This window comes from Nestor notabilis, unplaced genomic scaffold (assembly GCF_000696875.1).
Source record: "Nestor notabilis isolate BGI_N333 unplaced genomic scaffold, ASM69687v1 scaffold14328, whole genome shotgun sequence".
Lineage (NCBI taxonomy): Eukaryota > Metazoa > Chordata > Aves > Psittaciformes > Psittacidae > Nestor > Nestor notabilis.
This window is the reverse complement of record NW_009939752.1, coordinates 89,488-103,495: the sequence shown is the minus strand read 5'-3', so window position 1 is coordinate 103,495 and position 14,008 is coordinate 89,488. Positions and strand designations below refer to the sequence as shown.

Sequence of the window (14,008 nt, the reverse complement as noted above, 5' to 3'; positions counted from 1 at the left end):
CTGCTGAACAGACAAATGTGTAGCTGGTCATCTACTTTTTTCTTCTTTTCCTTTTTTAAAGAACTAATTATGCTTGCAGAATAGATGAGAAATACTAACACATTTATTGGTTAGACTGAACAACAGGCACAGACAACTGTTTGGCAAGCAAATCTGGACACTATAATTAAAAATTTTCAATCAAGTTTACTAATAGGGGAGCAGAAATACCTTATTCCATGTCCTACATAATGCCAGACAAATTCTTGGCAGCAATTATTTTGTTTTTTTATGATTTTTAGTCAATGAAGCTGTGAAGGCTTCATTTTAACAAAGACATTTTGAATCACTTTGGCACATTTCCTCTTCAAAGGAAATGTGAAAAGCTGATTAATTTTCTTCAAAACAATAAAACATTTTATAAAAAATAAGACATCTAGAGAAAATTAACTGAATTCACCTAAGACCAAAAGGTAGAATGGGAAGTAATGCTAGGAAATGTTAAAATATCCAGAGTGCACTGGCAACAAAAGTACCCAACGGAATCTAATAATCTGCATGACAACTTTAATGCACTTATTACATTTTTTTACATATAATAATAATCAATTTTTCATATATTTTGTTAAGATATGAAATAAAATACCTAATTCTTACATAAGATGTCCCTTCTCCCTACAGATCTTGTCTCTCATCAATCATCACAGCTAAAATAAAGCTTCTAGCTCTTTCTCTCAAAGCAGTTAGGGAAAATCAGGCCCATTTTTCTGGTTTTACAGCCAGGAAAACAAGACTTGCAGAAGTACAGCAATTCACCCAGGATTTATCTCTCTTCCGACTTTCATTCCAAAAGCAAAGTATTTCAAATAAGAGTGTTCTCGGAGCATGTGAGAACATTTTTCATTGCAAAGACTGAATTCAACTAATTAGGTCAAACTATTATGCTTAAAGATTATGTCCAACCCACTTGTTTAATACTTTCATTAATCTCTACAGTAAGAACACGAAAGAACAGTTATTCTTTAAATACAATTCCAGAAAACACTGTGTGGGCTTGTGCAGCGTGATCATGAACAAGTCCTCTAGTGTTGAAAGAATTCAGGGCAAATACCAAGAAAAATACATGTAGTCACTCTGTAGCAGCCAACAAAATGCAGCTGTGCACCAATAAATACAATTGCTGAAACAAAAGTGGCATATTCCTAAACAGCAGTAACTGTGTGGGTTAGTGAAAAAGAGTCCGTTCTTCTGCAGGAGCATTTAATGTTTTCTTCTCAGGCTCTCATTTGCACTTGACCTGGAGGACCCAAAGTGCCTCCACCTGATCTCCTCTACACCAGCAGTTTTAGGCCATTACATCAGACAGGTCTGCAAACAGCTTCAAATCAGTTTGGTCATGCTGAAGCATGGCAACAGCCCATGCTGACGGAAACTCTATCCAGGCATAGTCTGAAAGGTAATCTATTCAAAGGTGAGGGTTCTGCCCATTACTGCATCTGCAGTTTGCACAGATGTGGTACACTGGCATAATCAGAATGGTAGTGTCTTCCCACCACTTTGAGAAAGTATCACCGTGTATGATGCAATTGGAAAATGAAGTAAACTGCTAATTTGCACGAGAGCCTGGAACTTGAAATCGGGAGTGAGAAAATTATCAGTAAAGTAAAAAACTTTCAGGAAACAACAATTAATAACAGTATGCATCCAAAGGCTGAAAAGGGTATCTGCAGAAAAGGGAAAGACTGGTTGCTCATTGACTCATTCTTTTTCATACATTACTCCCACTAGAAAGTAGTAACAACATATACTTACAGAAGATAAAATATTTGGTTTGAGTGGAGGGAAGGCCAAGGGGAGAGGACAGGGAAAGAAGGATAAAATGGGTGCTGGTTCTACTGCTCAAATCTCCTATTAGGTTCTGGCTACTTTCCCTATTCCTGTGTTTAAATTGTTTATTGTCATCGCCCAGCCTATCACCGTGGGCTTAGACAAAGCCAGTTGTTTCATGTCTTTATTTGCATCAGAATTCAGAAAAGCTTAGATATAAAGCACATCAAAAGCACAACCTAAAATACAGAGAAACATTTCTCAGTACACTGGCATGTTAAGTTATACGAATTCAATGACTGCAATGAACACTACTGAATCAAGCTCCAGTCAGTACCAGTGGATGCTATACAAACTCTGTAAGCACAGAAGTTAGTAAACCACCAGCTTGAAATACGCCAGCTTCCCCAATACAGCATCTTTCTAAACACATGGCCAAACATATGACATTGCTGTACACTGACGAGTCACTGCGTAATGGTACAGGATGAGTTCCACATGTCCCTTTTCACTGAAATTTAGCATTTGCTCTTTAGTTTTCCTGATCACTTTTGACTGGAATTTTACAAAAAAAAAAAAAAAAAAACCAACCAAAAAACCAAAAAGCAGCAATCTGCAAGCAATGAATTAACTTGCATTTTGTCTTCCTGGTCACAAAATTCAAACTAAATGCTGAAGGCTGAGTAACTTCTGTCCTGAAAACTTCAATTATAAATTACCCTCTATCAACACAAGTCATTTGAAATCTGATGCTAAAAAAAATCTGATAGTTCCACTTCTTTTAAGCAGAACTTTTGAAGTCACACAAACAGCTAGAAATCAACTCTTCTTTTCAAGAGAAAAGACAAGCACTGAGCAATGAGGTAACTAGAAATCTAATCAAAGTGAGATATTTCAGGAATATTTTCTGATCTGTAACTTACCTCTTTGAATTTGTGAGCAAGCTTGCTGGTGTCCACATCACTTGGGGAGAACATGTCATCATTTTCAGGGAGATCGAACACTTCAATAGCCATGTCACCTCCTGGAAGGACAGGTCCCATGTCGTCATCTTCTTCATCTGTAGCATATTCCCCTGTCTTAATTTTATAGCATTTAAGAAATTCCAGTTACCCTCTTATAGGCAGAGACTGTTCAAAGAGTAATTAAGCTACTGTGCAAACACAGCACACTGCATACAAAAAAGGTTATCTTTTTCTCCAGCTATAATGCCAGTGCTTATGAATTCTACCAGACAAAATACAACTCCACAGTAGTATTTCAGAACATTAAGAGAGAGAAGACAGTGTCTTAAGCACCAAGAATTAAGTGCTTCAGCATTACTGGCTCTCTGTTTCAATGGTTTTCATCCTTTTACAAGTGAAGCCTCTTTTCCATAGGAAGACCTCTCCAAATTTATCTCAAATTTAGCAATGAATCTTTTCCAAACAGAAATAAAAGCACAGTAACACCGACAGGATCTTGATTAGTCTTTTGTAAGCCATCTGGAGGAAGTAATTCTCCAGTGATACTCCATGTTAAATTTGAAAATCAATTGGTTTGTTCTTTATAAACAAATCAATGATAGAAGAGTCACATTCACACAGAAAGACAACAGCAGGAAAAAGAAACTGAGTGTCAAAGATAAGTTCAGAAACTAAAGTCAGTTTTTATTGCATTTTCACCCTGAATAAGGAGCTGCTTCTAGCTGGTTTTAAACAGAAAATGTGGGTGTTTCTTGGGCTGCTAAACTATGAGATGTGAACAATTTGTTGACAAAACAGGATTTAAAAAAATTGTAAGCTATAATCAGGATCTCAAGATTAAACAAAATGAAACAATAATATTGAAAAGAAAAAGCTTGCAATATTAAACCCCAAGTTAGCTAGACAATCATTTGCACAGACACCTGTGCTCATCTCTGCCCATGCCTAAGATGGCTGGATACCACTTTGCTTTAGCAGGGCTCCTTCTGGAAGCCAGAGTACATTGTGTATGGATCACAGATAGCCTGCTGGCTGTGCAAATGACTGTGCAAAAATAGTATAAAGCAAACACTTCCCTCAGGGCCACATCTGGATTTATAAAGCTTGGGGCTTGATAAATACATGGAAAAGGAAGGGTGGGGGAAGGGGTGCAGTCCTTCTCATGTTTATACAGTAATAACACCAAAATTTTGGCAGAACTACTCAAGTTTTTGTTTCAGTTTCAAAGATGACACATAACATTGTTGCCAGAAGTATATTCCCAATAGCACTAGGATTATCTATCAATCAGTGTCATTTTTTGCCAAAAGAACTTTTCAAAACAACATTTAAGAACTCAAATATCTGAACAACAGTTTGAATCTCAACTTCCTACCTTCATTTAGTTTTCCAGCTGTTGTTTAGGCTTATGTGAATCTCTCTCAACTAAAAGCAGTGCATGGAAGCATGTTAAGTCTAGGTGCACAAGTACACACAGACAGAAAAGGTCTATGTATGCATCCAGTAGGGTGGTATACTTGCAATAAGACATCACCTTTTCTTGGACGAATAGCATATAGAATCATAGAACAGTTTGGGTTGGAAGGGACCTTTAGAGATCATGAAAAATCTATATCTCCTCACTAAAGTTTTAAAAAGCAAAGAAAGCCAAACCACACAGAAAGCATAGAATGATTTAGTAAAATCTTCTGATGTTACAACTATAAAAAAAAACTATAAAAAAACCTATCAAAAAAGAACTATCAAAAGAACTATCATAAAGAAGGTAAGTCACCAATGTGCACGACCCATGCATACTTTAAAACGTCACTGTTAATGAAAGCCACTCCTTAGAAGAACTATCTCTATAAATAGTTACATATTCTCCAATGAAATATACAGTTACAATTTATTTTACACATTTTACGTCTACTAAGACTAAGAATCTGAGTAGTCTTCAGCAAAAAAAATGAGTTAACAGCTGGTTTTGCTTCTTTTTTCCTTGTTTAAAACAGCAGCTAAGTACATACAATCCATCTCACTGGAGTTTTCAGGCATGTTAGCACTACAGCTAAACAAAACAACACCTGAAATTAAATTGATCGTTCTGTATGTGTAGATCTCTCACACACAAATTTCTTCTATCATGGCACACCTGTAGTAACTTCTCTTCCTATTTTATTCCCCATGGCTATGTGCAGTTACTGTCTAAATGAAAAATTAGGCTGCTAACTCTCCTGGCTTTTTCCAGGAGCACGTATCACTGCCTCCACACACCATCAGGGCGATGAGAAGCGGAACAACTAACTCAAAAATACCAGTGAGATTTCAATGAAATGAATTATTGTGGGGACAAAATACTAACCCAATCCATGTACTGCCAATTTTGCAGTCATTTGTCTGAAAAAAACTATTTAGGTGGTACACAACTATCATTTCTACATGAAAAAAACATCTTGGCAGGTCCATCAGCAGTGGCAAGGAAATCTCTGAAGCATGCAGAGAGGAGGCAGAAATAGGGTCATTAACTAACAAACTTATGCCCAGTTTACGTAAAAAAACAGATCAGGTACATGTGCATTTTAAAGGAACATATTAATGTAATGCAAAATTTTAATTAGATATTCCAGTTTTGGTAAAAGAATAAAACAGATGAGTTTAGTTAAAATTGATTCCTTCACAGACTTAAACTAAAGAGAAGTATAGCATACAAAAAGAAAACCAAACATATATGAAGGAATAGGTTATACAAGGGAAAAGAATTCAAGAGCAGGCAATATTCTCCTGGCCTCCAGAGCCAAACTGTTTGAAGATGGTCATCAGGCAGCCAAAAATGAACACAAAGGAAAATCTTGCTTCAAATTGTATGTAATGAGTGTCTGTGGGCACAGTCATTTTTGCTTCAATTAATGCAAAAAGTAGTCATCAAAGCAAAGCACCGCAGTTTGCTCAGGTAAACAAGACAGCAGGATGACATAAACACATTACAGAACACAGAAATAAATGGGACTTTTGCTCTCATCTTCAAAAGAAAGCGATCTGATCTTACAATCACATGAAATACAAATTACAGGTTCAAAAGAACCAGTTTGTGCTTTAAGGAAATATATATATCATAAACTACATGAAACACGCTTTCCCTGAAAAAATTCTCTGCTGACTTTTGTTTCACCAGAAAATACCAGGAGGTTGTTCAGACCCTGAGCCAGTAAGCTTAGAAGGGGAAGGTCAGTATTTTACAAGGAGCAGCAAGGCACAGACAAAAGTTATTTTATTTCAAAATAACAAAGCCTTGTGAGGTAAGTTGTTATTGTAGTTGCCTGAGGTTCCTTGCAATACATTTTGCTTTCTTAGCTGACAACAACAATAACACTTTTTTTACTCGAAAGTCAATGAAAACTTACATGCTCTTGAAGGAAAATCTCGGACTCTTCAGTCTGTATTGGTGAACAAAATTCATCCATGCTAAAGATCTATTTCTCCTTTCAGTAGCACCTAGGGCTTTAGCTCATCCAACCCACAGCAATAACTTCTGGTATTAGCCATTCAATTTTCCTATATGCTATCACAGCTAATAACATGAAATTATCTTTATAAGCATGAACTGCAACTTCCCACTTTAAAAGACAAAATGTGCAACTCACACTGTTTAGCTGCCTTGTAAATTCTTGAAAAGGGCCTAACACTCCCAAGCAGAAAGAAGGAGCAGCAGCACCAGCCAGAGTAATGCAGACAGGCCTTCCCCAAATCACCATTAACAAAGACTGCATCAAGCTAAATCTTTTGTTTGTGCTGTAACTCTCCCAAAATCAGGGAACACCACTGCAAGAACTGCAAAAATAACTCAAGCCTGCCTCTTCATTTAATTTGTTCGTGGCTTTTACTTCATAGAATGGTACAGTATCAATCATCACTTTACAAGAGCTCTTCACATTAATGATGTTGGAAAAGTACTCTCTGAAAGATTTTGTTTAACAAATGTATTCTTTGGGGTTAGACATTCAAACAAATTGCAACATTTTTCTTTTCGTGTGTGTCAAGATTTTCTTGAATGGTTCTAATGTTGGTTTGGTCTCAGAATATCCTGATAAATAACAATGAAAAATTATAAAATAATCTAATTACTATTAGTAATATTAAAATACATTAAAATGTCACTTGCACAAAACTGCTTGTCTGTGGCCACAGAGTGAACAGAATTCTGCAATAAATTACTAATTTCACATCCTGCATCACAGTGTGCAGACTGCAGGGGAACAGGTCATCTGCTTTATGTGGCTTCTTCCATTCACTGTAGAACACGAAGAAGATAAATACCATGTTCAAAACAAAATTCCAAGGAATGGCAGAATTTGACTAAAATGTGCCCAGAACACAGTGTTAACACAAAGGTTTCTGTCAAGGATACAGATTCAGGTCATACTTAATACACTAAGTAGGAAATAAAAAGATAGTGCCTACTTCAAAGCCTTTGAGTTTGTTTTCTGACAGGACACAATAAATTTAAAAAATGTGGGATTTTTGGAAGCTAGATGAACTGGTGATGAGTAAACTCTGCAGCAGGCTATCCAGGGGCAGCACCTGAAACAACACACTCTCCAGCTTTACTGTAGTTAGCACAGGCTCACCTGGAAACGCCAAGGCTGCCTATCGTAAGTAGTACTTGAGAAATAACTGATACTACTGGCCCTGTGTGTCTCATGGGAGCTTAAGAACACATTGTGAGCTATTGCACGTTTATCTGCTTGTCTTTGCGCCTCGCAGGCATCCCTTTTCTTTCAGTGTTTGTCAGTTCTGCACTAGGTTCTTTTGTTTCCTTGCAAAGATTTAAATGAAGGAGCATTCGGCAGCATCCTGCAACCCTGTGAAAACCTGCAGCCCATGGTAACAGCAGATTCTGAAGTGCAAGGATGCAGGGCATTTATATAGTAAATGATGTTTCTTGCAGGATCACTTATGTAGTAAATGATGTATCTTTCTTGGAAACATTATCTGTAGCAGTATGAATCTTCCACAACAAATAACTGTCATGTAACATTCCTGCAAGGCAATGGAATGAGAAGTTACAGCAGGCTAACAAATCTCTCTAATTTAGCATCTGACTCAAGTCCAGTGCACACTGGCTGGTAGAAGTCGAAACTGTCTCAATAACGCTGCTATTTTAAAGAACTCAGATCCTTCTCAAATAGCTAGATGCTGCTTGGGCTATGATGAAGATTGTCTTAAGTTTCAAAACAGAGGAAATCCAGCCAGCTGGTAGCACAGCAAAATAAAGCACCAGGACTTGCACATCCTGGCACATGTTCTCCTCCTGTGATTTGACCAGCTCTACCAAACACAGTCAGGTGCAGTGACTGCAGGACACAAACACTGATCACTGACATCCTGCTCCAGAAACCTGATATGTTATTGCTGTCTTTGTGGTAAAATCTCTGAGGGTCAGAACTTGACAGCCTCAATGGAGGGTTGAATAAAGATAATTTTCTTGTTTATTTATGCAGCTTTGTAGCTGGAGATCCATGTTACCATATTTTAAGAACTGTCTACAAATGAATAGGACAGTTTGATAGCTCTGAGACTAAGCAACTCCTGTATAATTCTGTGCCACTCAGCAATCCAAATATTCCTGAATTTCATGCAGTCAGAATCACTTTCACCTTGAGGAAATGGACTTGAAAGGGTAGGGGGTTTTGTACATCTGTGGATATTCATTCAGACAGTGTAAACTCTGATCTTCTTGCCCAAAAGATGCCCTGCTTACCAGAGCCAAAGAACGCAGGGCTGGCAGTGGTGTCTGGCATACAGCAACACAAACCCAGCCACATTTGCCCTCACAGAGCAAGGTGAGCTCAAAGTAGTAATGCTCCTATTTGACAGCAAATGGAGTAGAAGTGCTTGTGGTGACCAAAAATGGCTTTGAACTGCACCTAATGTGCATTAGATCAGAGCTTCCATTATGTCAATTGCCTGGGAATAGTGCAAGTTATATAAATTTACTTGAATGGCAGGTGAGAAAAAGAAAAAGAAATAAATCAGGATTGCTGCATGTTCCCAATAAAATCTGTGGTGAATTATGAGAACTCTCTTGTTCCAAAGGCTAGAGGGGGTTGTCTCTTCTTTTTGGTTTTGAGGAGACGGCAGTGTTACTTTGAGAAATTAGTTAAGATCTTGAATTTTAATTCTAGACTAAACACAATCTGGAAGACTTGTATGCTTCTATAGTTTAAGGAAGGAACAGAGAGGATATGGATTTTCTGGCCTTCATGGTCTCGCACAGGCACACATACATATGCATCCCTAATACTGACAAGTACAATTTTATTTATATGCATAAATATGCACCTATAACAGAATTCATTCTAAACATTAAAATAAGTGAAAGCATCACTGGGGCTAGATAGGACTTTTACTTAGTCTTCTGGGACACCTATTGCTAGTTCAACAGTGTATTTCAAAATCCAAGTGTTTCCTGATTTTACCTCGAAGTATTTTTTTCTTATATCACTGTTTAGAAGCCTTGTTTCAGTACCCAAAGGAAAACGAAACTGAAATAAATGCATAGCATTCATTCTCTATTGTCTCCCCTTTTCAGTTGCCTCCTTCCATAAAAAAAAAACACCACACACAGTCTGCCCCAGGACAAAAGCATGCCAATACATGGAGTCTGGCATTTCAAATAAAATTATGCAAGATAATGTGAAATGAAGGTAGTATGCTTGGTCTACGTGGAAGGGGTTTGTTACACCTGCCTTTTACCTTAACCCAACAGCTAATTGAGCGAGTAACACAGGCAGTAGTCTCTGAAAAAGCTCTCTCATGAATCTTTTCAAGTATCTTGGTATTTAGGCATATCAGGAATTTTAAGAGAACAGCAAGATAGTATGGAATATTTACTGTATAAAGTTGATAGTTTCAAAACCCTTGTATTGGGACATCAGACACTAATTGTGAATATCAACATACACTTCACACACGGTAGATCAACTCTCTATACTGTTGAGCACCTCTTCACACAGAAACAAAAAGCAAGTGCGTGGAAGGACGGGTCTTACCTGGAGTTTTTAGAATATTTCTTAATGTTCTGAATTAAGAAGAACATAAATTCTTCCAGAGGAAAAAAAAAACCCAAAAAAAGTCTAAAACTTCTTGAACCCCTTAGAAGTTAGAAGGTGACTTTTACCAACTTTCACAAAAGCTACTGTTTCAGAATCCAACTTTATTCCCTTATTTCAGAAAAGCACATGCCTTCAGAGGAAGAGCAACGATTACAGCAGCACTGACCAATTTGATATTTGCTCTTCTGTAACAAAACAAGTACTTTAAGTTCATGTGGAAAACTTCTCAGTAACTTTGTTCTTCAAATAAGATTCATCATCAAAATCTGTAAAAATCAGCAGCAAAGGTAATGGAGAAGGACAGAAGCCGACCTCTGAGTGACAATTAAAAAGAAGGAATTAGGAACAGAAAACAGAACATTAAAAACCAAGAACTAGTGTAGTGTTAAGACAGTCTGTTACCTCATCATCATCTGCATCATACTGTGCATAATGCTGCTCCAGCAGCTCTCTCTGGCGGCGTTCTTGTTCTAGAGTTTGGCTAATCAGCTGCGCAACCTCACTCACTTGTCCTGGTTTTTCTCGTCCAATTACAAACCTATACAAAGTAGTAGTAAAAAAATATTACTCCTGTTGTTTAGATGTTTAGCTGTGTCTTGTATAGAGGGTAGCCTTTTCCTTCAAAGATACATGGCTATGATTGTTTTAAATGTGTTCTGTGGATGACATTCGCCAGAAAGGCACTACGTGCAAGATGAAGAGGGAGGGATCAGGCCATGAAAGTATTTTTACAGGAGGGTGAAAAAAGAAGTCACTATTAAAACCTTCACTTCAAATTTCAATAAATATTATTCTCTGAACTTTACAGACACAGACCTAGAGCAGGGTCGTTTTTAAAAAATGTATCATCAATTCCATTCCCTTTAGAGCAATGCACTTCCTAGAAGACCAGATGCACAGTAACAGCATGGACACAAGTCTGGCAGCTTGTAGTGAAAGGAATACATACCAGAGTGCATTTCTTTCTCCATCTTGACTTAGAAGATATTTCTGAGCTTTTATATTTGCCTTCCTCCTGTCTATAACAGAGAATCTGTTTCTACATTTTTAAATCTGACAGACACTATTTCCCTAATTTTAAGCTGCATTTAAATCTTTCTTTTATTTCACGAACGTCTGTTGCTAAGGAGCGTTTTTCTTCACTGTTAGCTATTGCTGAACACTGCGAGCACATTTTTTTGGCTTAACAAAAGGCAAGGGAAGTGCTTCTTCCTTGGTTGAGATGTACAAGACTGCTTCCTAATCTTGCTTTCAGCAACTGCAATTCAGACTTGGCTTGGATTGTAACACTTCTTTTCAGCACAGTGGCATAACCATAATTAGATATTTTGCTATCTATAGTATGAATGATAAACACCCATTATACAGTACCAACACACTGTAAACTACTGAACAAAAGCACAATTTAAAGATGTCAAACTGAAGGAATATTTTCTTAGCAGGCTAAGAAGACAATTAGGTAATTACCAGTGAAAAAAGTATTATGCAGAGCTGAAAAGAAATGATGACAATGAGATACTACATATGGTAGATTATTTGTTTCCACAACATTTGGTTCAAATTGTGAATTTAATTTTTTATTGGAATGAAAGGTAGAAATGTGCATTATATCCCATGTAAGAGAACAATTTTCATTAGTACTTCTTATCACTGTTAAAGTCATTTGGGATTTGACATTCATGTGTAAGCCAGTTTCCATGAGTGGATGACCCCGAGTCCATTTCCGATGCCAAACAATTTGTCAGACTCTACAGGATACAATTTGGAGATTATTTCAACATCATCAAAATATCCAAGTCAATAATTACTTCCAAAAGGATGAGAAAGGTGACAATGAGTGACTCCATTTGATATAATGATACGAGGTGCTCTGAAAATATTTGCAAGAAAGTCTCTTAGTTTAAAAGTATTTATAGTAAATACAGCAGAAAATTCAACTAAATTAAGGAAATAAGTAACATCAGCATTTTAATCCTGATCAAAACAGATCATGGTCTGGCACTCACATCCTGCTATTATGCAATATGACATTGGTTCTCAGTAATGATAAAGACCTTGGGCTGAAAGAAAAAGAATGTTTCTTCCTGGCCCCTATCCTTCACTGTTCTGCATACTGACTCATAGTCGGATCCTGTTTCCTCTGAATTTTAATTTTAGAGCCAAGTATTACAAAGATTAAATGAGCCATGTCTTCAGTCTCAGCTGGGAGGAGCAATGAACTTTTGATATTACCACATGAAGTAAAAAAAGGATTCAGCCCATATTTGCTACGTATTTGTCTCCTCTAATGTAAAAACAAATGAGAAGAAAATATAGAAAAAAATAACCTCTAATTAAACTTCTATTTTAAACGAACACTTTAAGCAACATTATGCATGAGTGTATTATTTATACATGTACTATTTATGCACAGTAGAAAGAGAATCACATTTGTAAACACATGAGGGAGATCACCAATGTGGTATATTATTGAACCACACAAAGTGATGCAAATATCATATTCCCTCTTGCCCACTGCCTAATAATTCACCTTCCTTGGAAAATAAGAGACTTGAAATACCTCATACGATCATTTTTGTGTGCCGAAAACTTAGAACAGCCAATATGTAATGCATTTGAAATCTGGTAACTCCTGACTATTTAGGAGTAGTTTTGACACATTAGACTGCAATGCAATAATGTTTTCATACAGACAAACAAGATTAGGTAGGACAAAAAAATGTTAAAGCTTATTAACTGACATTTTATTCTCATGCCAAACCACTCACAGGCTATCATGATGTGATTTTCAAGGCCTGAATCATATGTCAAAGTGAAGTTCCTCACGATACCTGAAGCTGTTAGATGATAGATGAATAAAAGCCTCAAAGCAATGTCAAAATTTAAAGCAAATGTTTCCAGAAGAGAAATACACAAGGAATGTTTCATTTTCCGAGTTTACATCTTTAAAGTGAGACATTTCCAAAGTGAAAGTAAATACTTAGAAGCATTCAATCTATGACTGATGTCAGTTCTAGGCAAAAAATTGTAGAGTTGTGAAATGGAACACTACATTGACAACAATTACAGCTTTTACAAACTAAACTAAACCTAAAGTCATGTTACATTCCATGACCTTAAGAATACCATGCTGCATATAATCATGTTTAACTCGTAACTAAAATAAGCCATAGGTTGTAAGTTTATAGAGACGACTGTTTTTCTCTTAGAAAACCGTAAAGCAGAGGCAGTTATTAAAATGCTAAGCATGAATTAGATCTTTACACCTAGAATAACTTTAAATACAAGAACTATCATAATCTGAAGTATTTAGATATGAAAAAGAGATGTAAGGTTGTGATTCACTGACCAGAAAATTAGCCACTGTACTGTAATATGCACACTTCAACAAAGTGGCTAATTATGTATTTCATATCAGTCTGGCTCACCAAATTAAACCCATGCATTTCAGACTTGATCAATTAGACTCAAGGGCCAAAAGTATTATAACAGAGAACTATAAGTTCTATCAGCAGTAATATTTTTAAGAAGCTGGTTATGTTTCTGGATATGAGACAAATGAGGATTTTGAAGCCTTTAAACCTCATCACGATAATATTCCCCTTAACTATTAAAGCCAGCAACTGCAAAATAAAACCCAGTGAATCTGTGATGCTGTACCACAAGCAATCACAGTACTAAATCTCAGGCCATTACTGATTATTTCTGATGTCCACAAAAAAGAGAAGAGAGAACATCACAGAAAAGCAAGGCATAAACTGACCTTGATATTCAGATACACACAACTTAGCTGAATTACCAGCTGTAAAATATTCTCTTTGGTTGTGGTTAAAACAAACAGGAAGAGAACTAAGAATATAATTAGTATTTGACTTTATCGTGGATCTTAAAATATCTAAAAGAATCTGGAGAAATTGAAAATTAAACTACAGTAATGGTGGCTAAGAAAAGCATTCTACTGAAATTGGCAGCAACTCCTACATCTCCTGCAATCCAGTCATGATTTGATGTTTTTGAAGCACACCTGATATATGGCTTTCTGCGTATTTCCAGCTTTTATTAAATGAGGATCTGCAGACCTATGCCTCTTGTAAAAACCAAAAAGAATTTATTTATTTTTTTACCAACTATGACAACCAGAAA

The 14,008-nt window shown here is 36.6% G+C and overlaps 1 protein-coding gene across 1 annotated transcript in view; it reads right to left on the bottom strand.

The window, feature by feature from the left end:
* PPP1R9A (protein phosphatase 1, regulatory subunit 9A) overlaps window positions 1–14,008 on the bottom strand; it is a 109,834-nt gene that overhangs the window by 7,097 nt on the left and 88,729 nt on the right. Inside the window, exons 5-6 of the mRNA XM_010020027.1 lie at window positions 10,268–10,403; window positions 2,730–2,885 (exon numbers count right to left, since the gene is read on the bottom strand). Coding sequence (XP_010018329.1) covers window positions 2,730–2,885; window positions 10,268–10,403 — 292 coding nt within the window. The remainder of the gene's footprint in view (window positions 1–2,729; window positions 2,886–10,267; window positions 10,404–14,008) is intronic.